This window comes from Cavia porcellus, unplaced genomic scaffold (genome assembly GCF_034190915.1).
Source record: "Cavia porcellus strain 051 isolate PalLab524CR breed Dunkin Hartley unplaced genomic scaffold, mCavPor4.1 scaffold_28, whole genome shotgun sequence".
In the NCBI taxonomy this organism is placed as follows: Eukaryota; Metazoa; Chordata; class Mammalia; order Rodentia; family Caviidae; genus Cavia; species Cavia porcellus.
This window is the reverse complement of record NW_026947511.1, coordinates 14,695,928-14,718,550: the sequence shown is the minus strand read 5'-3', so window position 1 is coordinate 14,718,550 and position 22,623 is coordinate 14,695,928. Positions and strand designations below refer to the sequence as shown.

The 22,623-nt window shown below is 32.0% G+C and overlaps 1 protein-coding gene across 3 annotated transcripts in view; it reads left to right on the top strand.

The window, feature by feature from the left end:
- Positions 1 to 22,623, top strand: part of Pcdh15 (protocadherin related 15) — a 1,472,709-nt gene that overhangs the window by 1,143,948 nt on the left and 306,138 nt on the right. For all 3 annotated transcript variants that reach the window (XM_063239515.1, XM_063239513.1, XM_063239514.1), the window contains 2 exons: positions 10,457 to 10,569; positions 22,265 to 22,471. In XM_063239515.1, coding sequence (XP_063095585.1) covers positions 10,457 to 10,569; positions 22,265 to 22,471 — 320 coding nt within the window. The remainder of the gene's footprint in view (positions 1 to 10,456; positions 10,570 to 22,264; positions 22,472 to 22,623) is intronic.

Sequence of the window (22,623 nt, the reverse complement as noted above, 5' to 3'; positions counted from 1 at the left end):
AGCCACTCGCTTCATGGATTAATAAAACCTGCTTAGAGGACTGTGTGTTTGGGTAGAGAGGTAGGTAGAGGCTTTTGTTCAGGTTAGCCATCCCCCTGCCTAACCTTAGGGTCTCCTTGTTCCCCACAATTGCACATGTACCTTGGTGTCTTTATTCTCATCACATGTCACATTGGAAGCGGTAGATTGGAATTAACTAGCTAGGACTCCAATAATTTTTCCATAGGATAACAAATCAGGAAAGATAGCACAATCTTTTACCTGAAGACTGGAAATGTTTGAATAAAACAAAACAAAGCCAAAAGAAGCATAGAAATAATAAAGACCAGTGTGGAATTTAATTAGATGTTAGGAGAAAATAAAAAAAAAAAGAAAAAAAAATCTAAAAGATAGTTCTCTGAACAGATTAATAATTTAACAACTCTTGCTAGGTTCATTTTTTAAATATTTTATTTAAAAGGAAAAGAGAAAAAAAGCAGAACAAAACAAAACAGTGTAAAGATACAAGTAATTCAGAACTACAGAAAAGCAAAAAACAAAAAACAGTACGCTATCACCAGTTAACAGATCAGTCGCTATCATCTTAGAAACGGTGTTTCAGGTCACAGGATCAAAGCACACAAAGCGAACATTCAAACAGTGAGACTGCAAGCAGTTGTATTCAGTAATCCAATCCAAACTATTAATATGGTCTTCTATGCAACACACCTAGACACCCTTGCAGTTGTATCCTTCAGGGCACTTTTCTTTCCCTCTCTTTATTACAACAAAATTTACACATTTGGGCTTTATTGCTCCCTTAGATCTTATTACTTTTTTTTGTAAGAGAATAAAATCAAGCATGATAAAATAAAGCTGTCATGCAAAACCAAGGATAGACATAGCACATGTGATAAAAACAGAGTACAAGGTTATCAACAATGGTTACCAATAAAGCCTCTTGTATCCTTAAGAAGAATTGTCTATCTCTTTAGGTATTATAAAGTTAAACAAAACAGTAGAGAACAAGACCAATAAAACCTAAACTTCGTAAATCTTACAGCACCTCAAAAGAGGATAATAGCCAAACCAGAATGAGCATCGTAGTGAATCTTATTGCCTTTAAAGTAGTTGCCTATACTCTGATACTTGATACTAGAGCAGAATAGTCTAATCAGTCAAAACAAGATAACGGGGGTATTACAGGACTTCAAGTTGATAGGAAATCAAAAAAGTTACTATAATATATCCTGCTAGATTTTTTATTTTTTCCCCTTAGTTTAAAAAAGGAATTTAAAAAATTAATTTTTTAATGAATAAGGGAGAGGATGAGATAAAAGGGGGCATAACAACATAACAATAGAGGTTAAAGCATGACACTTTCAGCAACCTAGTGCTTCACCACCAAATAACCCGACTTAGTAGTAGTTACCATAGTATCTTTTTCTTTGAAATATTTGAATATAACTTCATATGCTATAGCATCAAACATATCAAGACTGTGTAACACCATTCATGTGGATGAAAGCCTTGTAGAGTATTTAGAACCAGCTAACAGAAACAATAATCAATGTTTTTTATATTGTCTCTTTGCCTATAACAATTTTTGTTTATACTACCACATACGATAAAATCCAGCAAGCTACAACATGATAAAATCAATGGAGACAGATGTGGCCTTGAAGCTAGGTTCATTTGTGATCAAAGAAATCAGATGTGATTTCTAAATTGTGCAATGAAAGACAAGATATTACTATTCATGCTAGGAAGAAAATATTATCAATAAGGATTGTACATACTATAACAACACGATACATTAATACAATGGACAGATTGCTAAACTATCTGAAAGTAATCCATAAAGAAATAGTCTGAGCAGATCCATGACAAGAATAGATGTTGGGTTAGTAATCAAATTCCACAGTTAGGAACCCAGGCCAAGAAATTTTACTGGTAAATTCTAGTAAATATTTATAAAAGATTTAACACTCATTGTTCTCAAACTCTTGTAAAAATAGCAAGAGGGCACTTTCTATCTAATTTGTTGTGTCACTCTTTTACCCCAACTGGACAGATCTATGACAGGAAAGATGACCCACAGTCTCCCTTATGAACAGAGAAGCGAATATTCTTATTCAAATACTATTAAATCAAATAAGGCAGTGTAGAAGCAAGGATATATATCATGGCCAATTATATACAATGATCTTCCTAAACAAACAAAATATCAATCAATGTAATCAGCCTAATTAATAGGAAAAAATTAAAATGCATTTATCAAAACCAAGCATACCAACTACCTAATTAGATGTTATTAAATTCATCTGGAAAAGGGATTCAAATACAGAGAGATTTTGATTGAACTGTTACAGTGTAAGACTTCAAAATAACTTCTGAACTTGAAAAGTCAGGTTGGTGAAAATTAAAGTCATGTAGAGAAACCAAATCTGTTTCTCATAATAACTTTTTAGACACTGAATAAACTTATATAAAGTTCATGAGTCGTATTTGTTTCACATCTTTCCAGTATCTGGAATGTTAAGTATTGTAAAGAAAATAGTAAGAAAGTAAAGGTAAAGTCTGTTTGATGATAGTTAGAGATATTAAAAAAAAAAACAGAGCTTAAGAAGAAAATAATATGCAATTCATTGACATAATTTTAGTTTTCTAAAGGAGAAGTATATGAATTGGGTTTCAGAAGGATGAAATACTAACATAATTGGCTCCATGATTAAATAACGTAAGGCTGTGAAAGAAGAAATCCAGAGCTTTAGAGATATTTTGTAAGTAGATGCATTTTTAGATGGATAAAGCTTGCTAAATGGAGTGGCATGTTTTCCATATGAGATACATTAAGTGACTAAGAGGAGTGCTTGCACTTAGACATGCACTTCTCTCCTTGGACAATGATGTCGTATATCAAGATCTTGGCTTCTTCAAGGCACTGAATAGTAAGAGATCACTTATTTAAAAGTTGAGGAATAACCATAAATTTCCATACTTCTTATTGCAACTAGTAGACAGTATTTATTATATTTCTGTTGTTATCAGATTACTAGTTAATAGAGAAGTGAACTTGAGTTCATGTTGAAAGTCAGTTTATGAAAGAGTCTTAGTTTCTTACAAAATTCCAGCAAGTGTCAAAATGTATAGCAGAAATAAGCAATTCAGGAAGAGAGAGTGAAGCAGGAATCCCTGAGAAGACCACACAGCAGCAATGGAAGCAGTGAGCAGTGGTCTAAAAAGTCAAAGTTTCTTCTGAACATCCAGCTGCTCCCTGTCACTCACATCACTGCTTGAGTTCCATCTGGTATCTGATCATAAAACATTATTTTCAAACGATCAAGAAGTTCGCTCTGAACTTCCTATCTGAGGCATCTAGAATGCATACACTATGACAATCTAATGCCTGATGAGATGATAAGTGGAGCTGAGGCAGTGATATTAGCACTCGGAAGCAGCTGCAAATACAGATTAACAATAGCAGAGAGAATAATAAATCAATTGATTTTAGACATATCAAAATTCTGTAGAGGAGAGGCAAGTGACAATTAAGCTGCAGCTGATGTCAGGCTTTGTTAGCAACTGAGTCACTCTTCCACTGTACAGCTGTCTCTGATCACAGACTTTAAATCAGAATTGAATGCTTATTTTAATCTGTGCATGAACTACCCATTGTTTCATGTACCACTTTTATTTATACCTTTTTTGTCTGCTATGAACTCATCACATTTAAAACTTTGGTAAGCCTGCAAACTATTCAGCCAACATGAATAAAAACCAACTGTCACCAGACAGCTCCTTTGAAAAGGGGGAATGATCCAATGATAAGAAAGCAGAACATTCTAAGATTACCAAAGAAAAGAAAGAATACCAGGAATCATATAAAATTATGGCTGAATTACATATACTGCAAGCCACTTGTATATTATGTTGTGACTGACCACCCAACATAGCCTGTGGAGATCTAACACCTGGGAGAAAATGTTTACATTTTGAAAAAGCAAAAATAGATAAATGAAAAATATGAACATGGAGAACAAAATCAATTACTGAAGGCCACATCTTCAAATGTATCTGTCCTGAGAAAATCATTTCTAGTGGCTAACAATACTGCTAAAGTTCAAAGACTTTTTACTATTTTTAAAAAGCTGATCCTGCCTGCTGATAAGGACATTTGTCATGCACTTTTAGGAGAGATTATATTTCAGAAGGTTTCTAGGAACATTAAACATTGCTCAAATGAATACAAAATATTATTGATGGACAAAGCTATCTGCTTTATTCTGAATTTAAAGAAGTCATTCTCCAAGACTGTATATTGTACAGTTCTATTTAAATATCATTCTCAAAAAATAGAGTCATGACAAGAAATCAGAGGAAATCAGAGGGGTTAAAACTGCAGAAGCAAACAAGAAACTTTTTGATCACAGAACTATTTTGTATACTGTTTATGATGGTAACAAACCTGCATGTATCTGAAAAGATATAGAATTCCACATTCTCCAGTCAATAAGCCATTTAGAAATAAACCTAACATGTGACTTAGCCATTCCACTCTTAAATAAGACAGACAGAATTAAATAACCACTCAGAGACTTATACAGAAAGGTTTGTAGAAGCTTAATTGCCACTACAGGCCCTACAAATTCCTATTAGCTAATGAATAGATATATAAATGTTAGTAGGTAACTAGAATAAAGTAATACTCAGATAAAAGTAATAAATGAACTTCTGAAGTGCAAAGCAGTGTAGATATCAAATTCATTAGGGTAAGTGAAATATGTTAGTCACCCCCAAAATGATACTTGATATAAACATATTTATTTCTATGCTTTCCTAGAAAATACAAGTAATTTCATATTGACAGAAGTTAAGCAGTGTTTCCGTGAAGGGGGAAAGTGTGGATAGTCAGAGGGGATTAGCAGAGGAAGGAACTGGGTAATGGTTGATGGATCTATTAATTGTAGTGAGAGTAACTTGATCAACACCAAATTGTACATTTTTAATATGTGAAGCTTTTTATATAACAATTATATTTGAAGCCTAGAATAAAGTTTCCAAAATTCTCACTTTGCTGCGGGATAAATTTAAGTTCCTGTTTTTCCACAAAATCCTAAAGATAGAAAATTTTGCATGTTACAAAATACATGCTGAAACATGAGTGAAATTTAAAGTACTTTCACTAAGAGGGATTTGTTTTTACTAAATAAGCCAAATGGAGAGAATTTATACAAAGCAATTTCTCTTAATTACTATAGTTTTTCTATTCCTTGCCCACTCATTGGCTTCCACAGAGAATATAAATCAATAAAATTTAAGGTGATGAAAATTTAAAAAGTTAAGCAGAAAACAATGCAATGTCCAAAATTACGAATTTTTCACTGAGAAATTAGTAAAGGTTGCTATTTTCTTAAAACTATAATAGTGAAACGTGTAGAATTTCCTTAGTATACATGGTAATAAAAGTTTTTATAACTATTAACTATTTTATCTATAATAGAGTTTTAATTCTGGAATTCATCATACTATACATAATTTTGATAATGAGAGATAAAGCTTTCAATTTTACGTAAATTCTGGCAGTCAGAGATGTTTCTAAGGAACAGCTTCAGTTGACTATAAAATCTGTGCATAATGAACACAGTAGCATTAAGTGTTCTTAATTCTCATCAGACAAACAATAATTTTAGTAATAAGGGAAATCAAATTGTACCAGCTTTTACTTTTTATTCAAGGAACTTTATTTTTAAATTGCTAGTTATACTTTTCCTATGTTAACATTCTGTGCTGATGTCTAAGATACTGACAAAATTATGAAGAGAGGCCGAGGAGCTCAGGTTGTCTGCCACTGAGTACAGTATACATGATTTAAAAAGAAAGTTTGGGCTTTAGGTTTACATACCTTAAATTTGACATCTGACTCAGTCCTTTAGAAGCTGTGCAGGGTTCAGATCATTTTATTCAGGACTCTCTTAAGTATTAGTTTTTCATAGATCAAATAATAGTATCTTTCCCATAGGGCTTTTTGACACTTGAATAAAGTGAAGCATTTAGAAATAAAGAGATTGCAATGTTTTCCCCACAGTAATTCCAGAGTTAACTGCTAATAAGTGTTACTGTCTGAACACTGAAAACTGTTTTTCTCAGATCAGCTGCTATAACTCAATTAAGTTCAGTGATTTTGCCTCATTTCTCCATGTTGATGTATCCCATTCTAATGAGATCTATGGTAAGATACAATCAAAATCAAGTCTAATTTGTATTATTAAAAATTTTCATTAGAATTTAATAGAAAAATGAGAGAATCCTAAATAAAATACCATTTAGTATCACATAGTTTCAAGAATCTTTGAACACTTGTTAAAATTGTTTTTAACATATATTTCTATTAATTTCTCCTCTTGTATTATTTTGAAGAAAATTCCAAGTACAGTATTTTAATACACAATATGTATTAGGTTTGTAAAACAACTCTGCTTAAATTCTGCTATAATATGTTGTGTTGAATGCTAAATAATCAATTTAGAATCTCAAATATTGACTCAGTGCTGTCATTTGCTCCTAAATGTTATCATCATCCCTAGCATAATCACTATCTTGATCATCACCAATGTTGTTGTTGTTTGTTTTTGATAGGAGGACAGACAGTGAAAACAGTATTTGAATAATACTTATAAACTGTGATTGATATTTTTGTTGTCTGTTTATATCTAGGTCCTCTTTCCATTTATCTTTTCCATCATGATATTCTTATTGGAAAATTAAATTTTTATTTTAATAATGATCTGTAGTCCATATTCTGCTTTTTTTTAGTTTCTGTTTTCAGTGTTGTTGTGTCCTTTGTATTGTCTGTTAACAAAGAAAGATTTCTGTTTAGTTTTTGTCTCTCCTAAAATTATTTCATAGATGACATACCAGTCTTTTTGGAGTGCCGTCACAAAACGCCATAGACTATGTAGTTTAAACAGTGGATATTTTTTCCTGATAGTGTTGGAGATTAAAAACCTAACATCAGTGTGCTACCATGGCTGGTTTCTGAAGACTTCTCTGATGTTTTATGAATGGCCACGTCCCCGCACTGTCCTTTCTTGACCTTTCCTCTAGGTACACACGAAGACACATAGAAAGAAAGAGAAAGCAGTCCAGTCTGAGGTATATTGATCCCTGAAGGACACCATTCCTGTCATATTTAATGGCCTCTTCTATGCCCTCATTTAACCTTAATTACCACATTACAGGTCTTATAGTTGTACACAGTCACATGAATAGTGAAAATTCAATAAATGAATATAGGGACAGAGGAATTAATTCTAAAACAGACGATATTAAATTTCCCACTGTGAGTGAGTCATAGCTATCTCTTTTTGGTCATTTCAATGGTTAATGCTTTAACCCATGAATTTGTGGAAATTATAAAAAGGTGAAACTGATTTTATTTTTAATTTTTAGCAGGAATAATTTTATAAAAAGCAATTTATCTATTATTTGTTTCTCCTGTATTATAGGTAATAGAGCCAAGCAGAAAATGAATATATTTTCTTATTTTCTAATTTCGAAAGCATCTTTGAAAGATAATCAAAAAGCTGTTCCTGTTTTCTACATTATGACATTACAAATTTGGAAATAATTTTCTTTCAAATCATTGCAGATATTATATATATTTATACTCAAATTCTTTCAATTTTAGCTAAAAATTTCTTCTTAAAAGACTTTTAAAAATCTTTTGACACCAGATTGGTAGTCTTGGCATCTTTTTTGCTACTCTGTGCAACACAATGTTTCACAGTACTCTTGGAATTTTACCCTGTAGCTAAATCAAAATTTCTTTCAGAAAGCTTAATTACTTTTCTTGGTAAAGGAAATTCAAAGCCATGGTTTAAACACTAGGAATGAACTTCTAAGTTGGGTATATTTTACTTTAATCTTTTGTTTTGTGTTCAGAGTGTGGACTTTCTGCTTTTTAAAACAAACTACAAGCTAAAGTTTAAACTTCCACTCAATTCACTATCAAGCTGTTGGCATACATATGTGACCTCTTTAATCTTATATTCAGATCCTTTTACTATTTACACTAGTTTTTAATATTGAAAATAACAGGATTAAAATATCACATAATTAATTTGTTGTAAAATACTGTCACAAACAATTTGGAATAAGAACATTAGAATAATAATAACCATTACCATGGAATTTCTACTGGAAAACTTTTGTTGTGTTGTTCTCTGTAATGTCTCTTACTAGGGCTATTTTAGTGAGCATATGATGTAATGTCTATCTTTTAAAGTTATCTGGGATAGTTTTTTCATGTTTGTACTTGTGAAAACAACTAAAGAGACATGTAGAGAGTTAAGTATATTTTCTAAATTTGTTGAGGCATCTGTAACTTGAATTAGTCTCGTAATAATATATAGCATCATATGGTTCCAGAAAAGTTTATTCCTACCTCTCTTTCATATGACAGTATTTTAAATGTTATGGCTATATGGTAAATTATTGCCCAATAATAATATACCACCATTTACTCAGCAAGACTACCACTGAGTTAAATACAGATGATTATTTTTCTTCCATTATAACCCCAAAATGTGATAGAAGTAGGCTTTCTGAATGGACAGTAAACATTTGGCTGAAGAATATTCCTTCAATAGCACCTGTCATGAACAAGGCCTGTTAACGATCTACAGCTCTAAAAAATAAAAAGTAAATCTTAATACAATTTTCATAGATTATGCCAAATTCTTCACAGATCTATGAATTTTCTGCTCATATTCTAGCAACAACCATTTTTAAGACATTGTTGCCTTTTTAAAATATAATTTAAAATTTTCCATATATAAAGAACGCACACACTTTGTCTCTGATGTAAATAGGAAATATTTTCCCAATTGTCACAATTTTATCTATTTATACATCTTATCATACAATTTTGTTATGTAATTTCTTTTTATTATTACTTTTACATTTCAATCAATGTTTAGGAATTGCTTACTTTCAATTCTGCGTTAAATTTATCAATATTTTTATCTATTACTAGTACTTTTTTTTTTTTTTTTATCGGTACGGGGGATCGAACTCATGACCACCTGCTTGCAAGGCAGGTGCTTTATGCCGCTGAGCTAAATCTTCAGCCCCCTATTACTAGTACTTTTATCACATATTTTACTGTGCATTTTTTACTTTTCATATATTATGTAAAAAAGTAATTCTAATATTTTCTCCAAATGGGATTTAGCCTTGTATATACAAATATAGCATATTTTATTTAAATATTTTATTTAAAGAGAAAAAAACAGTGAAAGGGTGCAAGTAATACAGAATTTCAAGAAAAAAATATACAGTAAGAAATCACTAGTTAATAGATTTCATATTGTCATCTTAGAAATAGTTGATCAAATTACAAAATTAAAGCATACAGTAATTTAATAATTTTCTAAATGACTCTTCCATTGAAAAAGATACTTTCTTTAGCACATATTGTTTCATATATAATATTTGAATTGTCTAAGTTTTCCAATCTATGTATTGTAATTGTGTTTCTTCCTAATTCTTTTTTCTTTATTAATTGTCTAGGAGAATTTCCCTTCCTAAGTGTTGAAACAGAAGAATAGTGCAGTAAATATAATTTATATCTGAATGCATGTTCAAAATCTAACGCTATCTCATTTTAACTACTTGAATTGAATATTTTTAAATCGCTCAAATCCTTGAAATCTTCAAAAATAATATAGAAATGAGTTACAGGATTAACAATGATCTCCAATATAATCAATCATTAGTATATTTTGATTTGAACTTCTATATTTGACTTTTATGAGTTAACTTTTCCTTCTTTTTCTACTTTGGGAAAAAGAAAAACAATACACAAAATAAGACAATACAATTGGAAAAGAATTTCTGTATGAAGAAATGTACTCAACTTAGTAAAATACTTACATTTAGGAAATATCCAACCTAGACATTAGGAGTATCATCAAAACCTGTATTTTAATTTCTGATGTCTGATATTTGCTAACTACTTACATTTAATAAAATTCAACAAACTGGAACAAAACAGGTTCATACTAGTTTCCAGATAACTTCATATTTGGTTTAAATACTGAACATTATTTATTATAGGATATGTTGAGATACCATGTAGTCTATAATTAAGATTTATGCACTGGGTAAAAGTAATTTTGTAATATGAAATTTGCTTTTCCTCAACATATTAATTCTTTTCATGTGATGGGGTTCCAGATTATAGGACCACTCAGTAAAATATTAGGATAATTATGCAAGTATTTTCCATTCTCTTACTTCTAAGCTAATTATTTACTACATCTGTGTCTGCTTTCCACAGATTGCATAATTTTGAAACTTAATTTACTAATGAAATTGTAATTCTGTTGCTCAGTTAATGAAGGGAAATAAATGAACCAGATACACATTTTACTTTTTCTTCCCAATTATGTGTTGAAATCTTAATATCTTTCAGGGACGCCTGAGGATTACCCCCGATTTTTCCATATGCACCCCAGGACTGCAGAACTGAGTCTTCTAGAGCCAGTGAATAGAGACATTCATCAGAAATTTGATTTGGTTATTAAGGTAAATTAAACTAATAGCTTATTTCCTTGTACTCATGAAATATTAATCAAAGAAAAAAAGAGGTTACAGTAGGCACTTTTATATTTCAAAAATTGAAATTAGTATGAACAGCAATTAACCAGTTTTTGTTAAAATATCTTAACATTTTAAAATGTATTGTTTTCTTGTAAAATATTATGTAGTTCTGTGAGATAAAGTATTAGTAAATATTTTCATATATAATGAGTTATATGAGAAATAGGAAGAATTGAGATTCAAATTTAATTTTATGTGAGCTAAAATCATTTTCTTTGCTTCACAGACTATATAGTTGCTTGGAAAAGTTACTTGGTTTTAGTAAGTGTACTTCCAACAGCAGAAAACATACATTTAATTTTGGCTCAGTGTAGGAGATATATACATTCTTTGTACCAATTATAATATACATAGTAGAATATGTATTTACTGTATCTTGTAGTAACTTTTCCTTAAAAATCTTATAAGCAGAGAGATCAAAAACAACACATTAAGAGCTAACAGGAAAATCACGTGAAATTAGTAAACGAAACACAGAATATAGACATTAAAATTAATCCAGGGACTCACAGAACATGTTACATAAACTACCCTATGCTAATTATTGCTGGGTTGAAGAAGTTTGGCAAGTGAATCAAACTGAAAAATATGTTTGAACATAAGGTAGAATGAAGTTAAACCTGGGAGACACAATACATGAGGCTTTGAGTAGTTAAGAGGGAGATAAGGCACAGAGTGGATGCACGATGCAGGTTGCTTGGATTTAATTTTGTTAGGGTTTGGGAATCAATCAACAAAGAAACACTACTTTACCATTTGAATAAAAAAGTCATGCATGAGATTTATATTCTTCCATTAACTACTTTAATTGTCATGGGACTTAAGACTCAGAAACATTTGCCCATTATCTATTGTCTTATTAGAGTCTTGTGATGCTGTTCTTTGTGGGAAGCAAAAATTGGGACAATGCCCTGTTATCATATTGCCACATCTGAAATATATCATTGTTTTCCATCATTATCAAAGCCTATTATCCGATATACCTGTGCAGGTTGTAACTCAGTTTATTCATTACAAAAAGAAAAAAAAATTACAAATGGTCTCAGATATTTCTCTGTATATTAATGACATTTGATATTATTAATAGTTTTTTTGGATATATATGGTATTCAAACATCTATGTTTTATGGGTAGTCAAGGGGATGGTAAGCAAACTTATTAATTTTAAGAATAATAATGAGATGCTCTCTTAATAATAGCTGAATATGATATCATTGTTCCGGGATCTACTGAAACAATGTGTTTGACACTAAAAACTTTACAAGTCTTTCAAATGCTCTTTTTTATATTAATAATGTTTCATTTTCCATTGACAATAAAACCATTTGGTTGATACCACTTCTTGTTTTGGAAGCTAACAAGAAGTGAAATACCAAAAAATATCTTCTAGATTTTGAAGAGTTCTGCTTTTAAAAGTTACATGTGCATTTAATAACTGATGACTGCCACAAAAAAGTTATTTGTTGTCTTTTCAGAATTTCTACCAGTGATTTATTCAGTATGTTGACAAGCACACATGTAAAGGTGATTAAAAAGGCAAAATATTGGTGATCACAAGCTTCAGCATAATAAAGGAATAAGCATGTCCCATTGAAAGAGAAAAGAACATTCCATTGCTAAAAGGATCTCCAAATTTAAATAATCATTATCATTAGAAGATGCAAAAATGTAGTGCATATTATAAATAAGAATCATATATTGGGCTCTACCACGATATTTCATAATTATCACCTGTTGCCTTTGAATAATTATAACATCCTTTCACTTTCAAAAGTCCAGTTAGATGGCATGTGAGGCATATATGCATTAAGAACAAAACCCTGTAAGGTGGAAATATGATAGTTCATTTAAGGCATCCTATACAGTGAATTTAGTTCATGTGTAAAGCATCTATTCCATAGCTCAGAAAATTTACTTTCGTTATTTTTGGTGTTTTTAAATTTTAGTTGGTATATTTGTATTTGAAGCATCTAAAATAAGTTATTTTCCTTTCAATTACTAAAACATATTAAAGTAATACATTAATAATTTATCATCTCAGTTTCACAAAAAATAATTAAATTTTTGTCTAAATTTCTTTTATTAATTTTTTTTCTTAACCGTTGATTAAGCAACGGTCACAATAAAAACAAAAACATCATTTATCCTTGTACTTTGGCTTTTGTGTTGTTACTCAGTGACTTATTTATACTGCCTAAAATATACATTTTAAAATTACATGTACCAAATATTTTAGCTAGGTACCTGCTAGCCATAGCAAACCCATTGCACAGCCTTGAATTCTGCGTGCCCTCTCATCTCCTGGCATTGGCAAATGCTGTTCCTTTTCCATAATCATACCTCCCTTGTTCACATCGACAGTGTACTTTATACTAATGCTTCAGTTTCTCACTAAAAGGACATTTTTCCTGCAAAGGCACTGACCGTGATCAGAGCCTTTTGCAGCTTGTTTGGCCCTATAATAGTGTTGATCACTTTATATTGAATTTGTTTTTTTCTCCTGACTTTTACAGATGGTATATTGTAATATATTTCCTTACATTGTATGTTGTGCCTAACTTTACCCATGATATATAAAAGATACTAGATAAACATTTCTGATACTGATTTTCTCCTTGGCACAGTGTATTTTTTAAATTATTGAAGTATAAGTACATTTGAAAGTATATGCATTTTATACAATTTCATCTTGCAACTCTGTCCACAAATTTTATTTATATATATATATATATATATATATATATATATATATATATCAATGAAATTCTGCAACACATTCAACCCAGATAGAAAATCAGATGTATGTTCAGGCACACTTAGAGGTATTTATGACTCCATCATGTATAAACAGGTTGTAGATTGTTTGACATAGAAAATCAGCCAGAGAATGAAAATAAGTGAGCTTGACACTGTGTAGCTGTGCCAGTTACTTTGGCAAGATATTGACCTTTAGTAGTTGCGGAATTACAGAGAAATGGAATCAGTCAACTGAAAGATGCCTAAAAAAACAGCTGCTATGATTCTTGATCCTACATGAATCTGTAATGCCACAACTCTGTGAAATGTTTAGCCTCTGCTAGAAGAATGGTGGCGGTTACTCTTTACTTCCCACAAAGTGAGAGGAAAACCTCCATTCAATATTTTTAAAGTACAAGGCATTTACTAGCGTGCGGTTTGCCGAATACATTTTGAGTGCTTATTGAGATGCGTGGCATTTGCCTTAACATTGATGACACAAAATTATGGAGTCCCAGCCCTGAGCAATCACAAGTACACAAACTGTTTTGAGGCAGTCATGAGAACTTCTAGAATAATGCAGTCCTGTCAAATATAAAATGTTAAAATTTTGTGTGTCCTTTAGAAAAGTCTAGTCTTCTTGTCTTTGTTTTTCTCGTAATTAATACTATAATTGGACAGTTACCAAAGTAGGTGTAACTGTGTTTCATAGGCCTCTGCTCCCCTACATCACCATCACTCAGTTATAGAATCGAGATACCTCTGGAATTTCATTTTCACTTTTATTCATCTATCATAATTCATTTTTTTTAAAGCAGTCAAATTTAGCAGTGGGGGGCTATCATAATTCTTAATCACTATCCTATTTTGTATCATACACAAGTAATATCTCAAATTTTAAGTACATTTTCTGGTATCATGTGCATGTTCTACTTTGTCAATAAAGTCTCACTAAAACAACAATAAAGTACATCATGTTGCTGCGTGTTGTCTTCAAATTACATAAAATCTGTCCCCTGAATGACTTTCCAATATAGACTTTGTCAAGTTAAAATATGACAGGTAAGAGTGTCAGAATAGCAAATCACAGATCGTCAGTCATCAGTTCTCAAAACACAAATGTTGAAATCCTCCCCCCCCAAAAAAGAAAATATAACATTCATTAAATCCTTTAAGAAGTTTGTAAAATGGACATCAATATTTTTCCTCTATAGTATGTATACTGTAAGATTATGAAAAAGAGAAAAATAAAACAAAGATAATTGGATATGCAGTACCCTTTAAAGGGATAAAAGACCTATAAAAGAGAGAGACAGAGACAGAGAGAAGGAGAGGGAGAGGGAGAGAAGGAAGATGGGGAGGAAGAGGTGAAAAATAAGTGAAGGAGGGGAAGAAAAAAGAAAGGAATAGAAAAAAGAAAAGAAAAAAAGAAAAAAAAAACAAAAAAAATGAAAAAGAAGATGGCTTTTACCAGTCACAGGAAACAAGACAGATGCTGTCCTGGATTGCAAATTTACATGCCTCTGGCACTATTCTAGCTTTATATTCTTAGGTGTATTCTTACAGATTTTTTTCCTAAAAAATGAAATGCATGCACAGTATGTTCCAGTCACTTAATCAGTGTGGGCTACCATAACAAAGTTCCATAAACTAACTGATTTCTAAAAAACAGAAATTCATTTCTCATTATTCTAGGTGGTGGGATTCTGATAAGTTGTGTAACATGGTTGAGCTATGGTAGATCCCACCTCTGAGTTGTGTTTGTGAAAAACTCCTTGTATAGTAGAAAGTGGGTGAGAGAGCCTTCTGAGAGCACTCTTTGTAAAGACACTAATCACATTAATAAATTCTCATCCCTTATAATTTATTGTAAAATTGCTCCACCTCCTAATACCATCAAATTTTGAGTTAATATTTCAACATATGTACTCTAAGGGTCATGAGCATTTAGAACATTTTACATAGCATCATAATTAGTCAAGTTAGTAAAGAATAAATTTAGCCAGGCATAATGGTACAATGTCCACAGTCCCAGCACTTGGGAAACTGAGGCAGGAGGTTCACTGTGAGTTCAAGGCCAGCCTGGGTTCCACAGTGAGTCCAGGCCATCCCGAACTATATAGTAACACCCTGTTGTAAAAAACAAACCAACCAACCAACAAACAAAAAATTGTATTTCCCTTGTCCCTAGAACAAATTGAGGAAATCTTTTACACATTTTAGTAAGTCATCTCATAATAATTTCAGGCATTAGTTGGTAGTAGTATGAAAATAGAAATCCTTCTACATGTTTATAAGTAAATAATATACTTTGTATAATCAATTAACCTCTTTGATAGCATGGTAAATGTTCTCCTGTTATTTATTTATTTATTTTTTAAATTCTGCTCTTTAAGGACTGGTGACATAACTCAGAGGCACAGTGCTTACCTGGCAAGTACAAGGAACTGAATTTGATACCTGGTAGCAAAAGAGAAAAACAAATCCACTTTTTATTAATAAAGCAAGCACAATTTACTAAACACAATCTATTTGAACAGTTTTCTGGCAGGAAAAATTAATACTGCCAGCATTAAGGAAATAATCACAAATTCTGTCTCATTACTGAAATAATTAGCAATAGATTAAAAATTATTAAAGGATGAAAAAATAAAAAATAAATTCAAGATAAAAAATGACACAAAAGGCACATTTTTGCCCTAAACATTTTCAAAAACTATGATTGTGATCTGAAATTTTTTTGTGTTGCATTTTACAGAGGAAGACAAATAAAATTTCAAAATAAGACAATAGGAGAGTAACAATAGTTAATGCATTACATAGTGTTATCTTTAAATTACTTACTCAAAATACAAGATACAGATATTTGATTGTTCAAATAAGATTAGCATAAACCTTTACCCTAACTTACATATATTTATATATGTAATATGTTTTTATTTTGTTTTTTCCCATCCTTCTTTTCTTCTTTCCCACATCTCAGTTTTGTTTTTCTTTTCAACAGTTTCTTCCAATTTTACAATGTATATTCACATATTGGATCATATTTACTCTTTCAACTTCTCACACTAGGGAAACAATACTGTATCTACCCATGTGAGTCTGATTTATTTCACTTTTGAGTATGGTCTCTAGTTTCATCCGTTTACCTATAAAAGTCACAAGTTTATCCTTCTTTACAGCAGAATAGTATTCCATTGTTTATAAATATCCCAGCTTTTTCTCGTGAAAAAGTTCTTTGGTTGATTGGCACTGAGTGGTTTCCAAGATCTAGCTACTACAAATTGTACTGCTATAAACATGGCTGCTCATATATTGCTGTGGTACAATGTTCTTAATTCTTCTGGGAAAATATCCAACAGGGCAATACCTGGATCAAATGGTAGCTCCAGTCATAGTTTTCTGAGGATTCTCCACACTGATTTTCACAGTAGTTGTGCCATTCTATGTGTCCACCAATAGTGGAGAATGGTTCCCTTTTCTTCACATGTCTTCAAGAATTTGTTATTGGTCGATTTCTTGAGAATAGCCATTTTTTTCCAGGGTGAGATGAAATCTCAGAGTTGTTTATTTTGCATTCCTCAAATGACCTGTAATAATGAACATTTTTTTATATATTGATTTGCTGTTTGTTTCTTCATTTGAGAAGAATGCATTCACCTGAGATGCATATTTTAATAGGGTCTTTAAATATGGAAGACTTGATATTTTTCAATTCTTTATATGTTCTCAACAGTAATCCTTTGATGTACAGCTGACAAACAGTTTTTCAAACATTGTAGATTGTCTCTTCACTATTTTGGTGATTTCTCTTGCTGTTCAAAAGCTTTTAAATAAGAGGATGTCCCAGTTCTTGATTCTTTGTGATAGTTCCTATGTGATTGGGGTTTAATTCATAAAGTCTTTGCTTAGACCAATGCCTTGAAGAATTTTATTTATTCTATCTTCTAGTCAGTTTAATGTTTTTTTTTAAATATATTTATGCCTTTGATCCATTTTTAATTTAGTTTAGTACATGATGAAAGACATGGGTCCAATTTTAATCTTTGGCATTTTCAAAGCCAGTTTTTCTAGCACCATTTAATAAAGAGGCTATTATTCTTCCAGTGATTGTATTTGGAAACTTTTTCATAGATAAAGGGGCTGAGTGTAGCTAGAGTTGTTTCTGAATCTCGTGTTCTGTCTCATTGATCTTCAGGTCTGTTATGTTGCCAGTAGGACATTTTTTTTTTTAATCACGTTACCTTTGTAGTATAATTTCAAGTCAGGGATTATGATAATCTGCTGCCTTGCCTTTGATGTCCTGAATTGCCTTTGCTATTCTAGGTCTCTTCTGGTTCCAAATGAATTTTAGGACTGTTTTCTCTAATTCTGTGAGATAAGCTGTTGGACTTTTGATCAGAATTGAATTAAATCTGTATAACAGTTTTGTAAGTATGACCATGTTCACTATATTAGTTCTTTTTACTCAAGAGCAACGGATATCTTTCAATTGTCTGATATCATTTTCAATTTATATTTTCAGAGTACTGTATTTTTCAATGTAGAAGTCTTTTAATCCTTTGCTAGATCAATTCCTAGGTATTTCATTATTTTGCATGATACTGTGAAAGATATTGTTTCCCTAAGTTCTCTCTCGCTGAGTTTGTTATTGGTGTACAGGAAAGGTATTGGTTTTGATGTTGACTTTGTATCCAGCTATGCTACTGAATTTGCTTATTAAATCTAACAGATTTTAGTGGAGTTTTTGGGATTTTCTATGTAGACTGTCATGTCATCCACAAATAATGATAGTTTTTAACTTCTTCCTTTCCTATCATTATTCCTTTTATTTCTCTTGTCTACCTCCTCTGACTAACATTTCCAGGACTATGTTGAATAAGAGTGGAGACAGTGGACATCATTGTTTTGTTCCTGATTTTATTTTATTTTATTTATTTTTATCGGTACCGGGGATCCAACTCACGACTGCTTGCTTACAAGGCAGGCGCTTATGTTGCTGAGCTAAATCCCCAGCACCTGTTCCTGATTTTAGAATGAAAGCTTTCAGTTTTGTCCATTTAGTATGGTGTTGACTGTTGGTTTGCATAGATGACTTTCATCAGATCAAGATAAACGATCATCTACTCCACATTTCTGTAATTTTTGTTGTTGTTGTTGTTGTTTGTACCATGAATGGGTACTAGACTTTGTCCAATGCTTTTCTACATTTATTGAGATGATCATAGGGGTTTTGCCCTTAGCTCTGCTATTACATTTATTGACTTAAATATGTTGAACCATTATTGTATCCCTGAGATGAGTCCACTTAGTCATGCTATATAACATTGATGATATGGTACATTCTGTTTGCCAGTATGTTATTGAGGAATTTTGTATCTATTTTATTAGGCACATTGGCCTGTCTTTCTCTTTATTAGTTGGGTCTTTTTCCAGTTTTTAGTATCAACGTAATGTTTGCTTCCAGGAATACATTTGGGAGTATTACTTCCCTTTCAATCTCATTAAAGAATCTGAGAAGCAGTGGCATTAATTCTTCTCTAAATTTCTTATTGAATTCTGCATTGAATCCATCAGTGACTAAGCTTTCTTTGTTGGTATCTTTTTAAATTATATCTTCAATTTCATTTATTGATATTGAGTTATTTATGACTTTTATATCTTCTCAATTTAGCTTTGTAATTCATATGTAACTAGGAATCTATCCATTTCTTCTGCATTTTACCTATAATTAGAATACAAGTTTTCAACAACAAAAACAAGCAACAGAGAGAGAGAGGGGGACAGAGAGAGACAGAAGAGAGAGAGACAGAGAGAGAGAGAGAAGGAGAGAGGGAGAGAGAGAGAAAGAGAGAGAAAAGAGAGAACAAAAAAGTCCATTTCCAAGCCTATTTCTACTGTAACTGGAAGACAATGTGTGGAAACAAAAGCCAGGCCTATGTTGATTTGAACCCAGCAAGCCTGGAGTAGCTTTTTGATGGGTTAGTCGATAATCTCAGCAAGCCTGCACCTGCTGGCTAAGACCAGTCTCATTTCATCTGCAATCAGCAACACACTTTCTGCAGTTCTGAGTCCAGCTGGAAGCCATTAGAAGGAGCCAGTGGCCAGTCTGATTTCTGAGCTCAGCCAGCCCCTCTCCAAGATGACTTCAGCCCAATTACTGTCTCTCAGGGAATGACTGAGCCCTCAGCACTTACCACCTTCGGGTGCAGTCTTTCACTTCCATTGCTCCTCTACACTGTTGCATCTCTCGTTGGAGACCTCTGGGGTCACTGACAGTCACTGTGTGTGCTGTGTGTGTGTGTGTGTGTGTTTGTGTGTGTAACTGTTTGAGCCTCTTCTTTTGTTCAATGATTTGCATCTTGGCAAAGGCCCCACCAGTTACCTCCATCTTCTCCATTGAAGTTCTCTCTTTATTCTCACTGTGGGCTTCAATTCAAATTTCAGATTCTTCCTGGTACACAGGAGCCACTTCCCTTCTGTTGCCTTCCTTGCAGTGCTGGAATCAAGCATCTGAACAACAGCTCTCAGACGGGCTTTGTCTGCTGCTTTCAACTTTACCATCTTGGTGCCCTCTCATTGTTTATTTTTATGTTGTGATTTAGTTATATGTTTTTTGCTTTAGTTTACCACACAAACTATTATTTTTTTAACAATAATAATGTATCCTGAAATATTTCTAAACTCTAACAAATAGACTATATTAGTTGGCCATCATGCCATTTATCAGATTTAGAGAAAGGAAAGGAAGTGTGACATCCACCTGTCTCATGATGTTAGTCTTTCAGAAGGGTTAGTGAAAACAAACAAAAATAGAGCAAATGAATAACTGTCAACATTTGCAAGCTGAAAAAAGACTGAATGATGTTTTATTTAACCTCTTTCTCTCTTCACAAAATAATCTGCAAGTACTTGGAAGAAGAAAGGCAGTTTACCCAGTATTGTCACAGTACCATTATTTTCAACAAAGTTCATTGCAAGAGTACAACAGCAAATAGACATATTGTGTAATGTTCAAATGCAAGTGCCACTCTCTGAGCTATCCCAATCATATTTCTATACTCCACCCCAACACACACAGACCAACTTCCTCTATTTTGCATCTGATTGTCCCAGGTATCTTCAGAACCTCCTCAGTTTTTGCATAGAAATCTAAAGCAAAAGTATTGAAGACATGAAGGTTAAATAAATGGGTTTTCAATTTTTTCTTCAGTGACAACTAATACATACCTCACCCTTGAGACGCTAAGAAATGTCCATTTTTAGCTTAATTTTTATGTTAAATGTTTTTTTTAGAAATGAAATAACAAAAATAGGTTTATCGGAAGGTAAATTAATAGAAGCTGTCTTAGTAGAGTTTCTTCCTGATTAAGAGAAAACTGAGTATTACGTCAGAATCCAGAAAAAAGATAAGGTGACTTTGCCTTGTGGGAGAACAAACAACAAGAGGAATAAAGAAAAGATGCTTGAAGTAAAAGAAAGAAGCTACTTCACCCCTGCTCCTGTTTTGCCTCTTTATGAAATTGCTGTCTATGTCTAAAATGACTCCAGTAATCTAAATACCAGCTACATAGCTGGCAAACCTGAGATTACCCCAAAGTTTTTGCAGGCATGCTCCTCCCCAAAGAGACTCTGTTTTTCTTCTTTAAATCACTGAAAATCATTGCATTCATTCTAGCACTACTTTGTATCTCAATCTCTGAACAGAGAAAGTTTTTATTATTGAAAGGTACACAAGAGCTTTGATGGTTTATGTTTTATTCTAATAAAACATAAACACAATGGGCATGTCCTCACTTGAAATGAAGATAAAATATATTTTTTGATCAAAAATATTCCCTAAGTGGGAAGTGTGTCATTTATTTTTTGTCAAAAGATTTTTCTGAGAGCGTGCTGTCTATATTTTATCTAGTGAAGATAACTTTTAGTCACACAAAACTGTATCTTCCTATTATCAAGAAAATACCCTTTGCTGTATTTATGAACTGATAAAATCTATTATATTAATATACTGTAAACCTTTGTTTCTTATTTGACAATTTATTTCAATATTTTGAAAGCTTTCAAACATTTTAATAACTTACTCTCAAATTCTTTATATAGGCTTTAAAATTTAGAACATTAAAGTTTAAATAAAGGATAGTTTATAAGGATGTAGAAATAGTGAAATATTTCTTTATAAATAGGATTAATATCTTTCAAAAAGAATATTTTGCAGAGATTTTCACTATATTAACTTGGTCCTTCACTCTATTTTCAGCCCTCAAGTCCAGAATGAAATTTGAGATTTCCCTAAGTGAACAAAAATGATGACTATTGCATAAGAAAAGTGGTCATTCCTCTTTTTGAAGGATATTAATCCTATTTATAAGCAGTCTGCCTTCATCACCCTATCATGTTACAAACGTCTCCCCTCTTAATACTCTAAATTTGCAAGGAAGGATTTCAATGTAAGAATTCTGGGACTACAAATGAGACTATAGCAGATAGGTGTTTAGCAATTAGCATGGAATTTTTAATACATGGGGAAAAATATTTTCTTTGGGTTTTAATTATTTTTTCTCTTTCATTTAAATATGTCATCAGCAATTCACTCAAATGTTTCATTATTTTTCAACTATACTTAAACACACTTATCTCTCCTTATGATATACAGCAAAGACTGCAATAACGCATTGTTATTTTTTTCATATACCGTTGGATGAAGACTATACATCCAGCAATTAAGCTCCTCCAGACTTCCATTTCCTCCGTTATATTTTCTAATGGCTCCTTAAAGCATTTCTTCTGTAATGATATTAGATTAAAGGATAATTATTATATGTAGCAGAAAGTGTGTCATTCTAAAAGGATGTCATAATATAAAATATGAATTTTTTTTTAGGCAGAACAGGATAATGGCCACCCCCTTCCTGCCTTTGCCAGTCTACATATTGAAATATTGGATGAAAATAATCAGAGCCCTTACTTCACAATGTCCAGTTATCAAGGATATATCTTGGAATCTGCCCCTGTGGGAGCAACCATTTGTGACAGTATGAATTTAAGCACTCCCCTAAGAATTGTTGCTCTGGACAAAGACATAGAAGACGTAAGTTATATATATTTATTTTTCTTTTGCTTTATCTGTATATTTCTGCATATATTTATGTTAATAGTATTACAAAGATATGACTGAGCTATAGAACAAGAGGATAAACACAATGAGTGTAATGATTCTTAATAAAATAATTTAATTGTGTA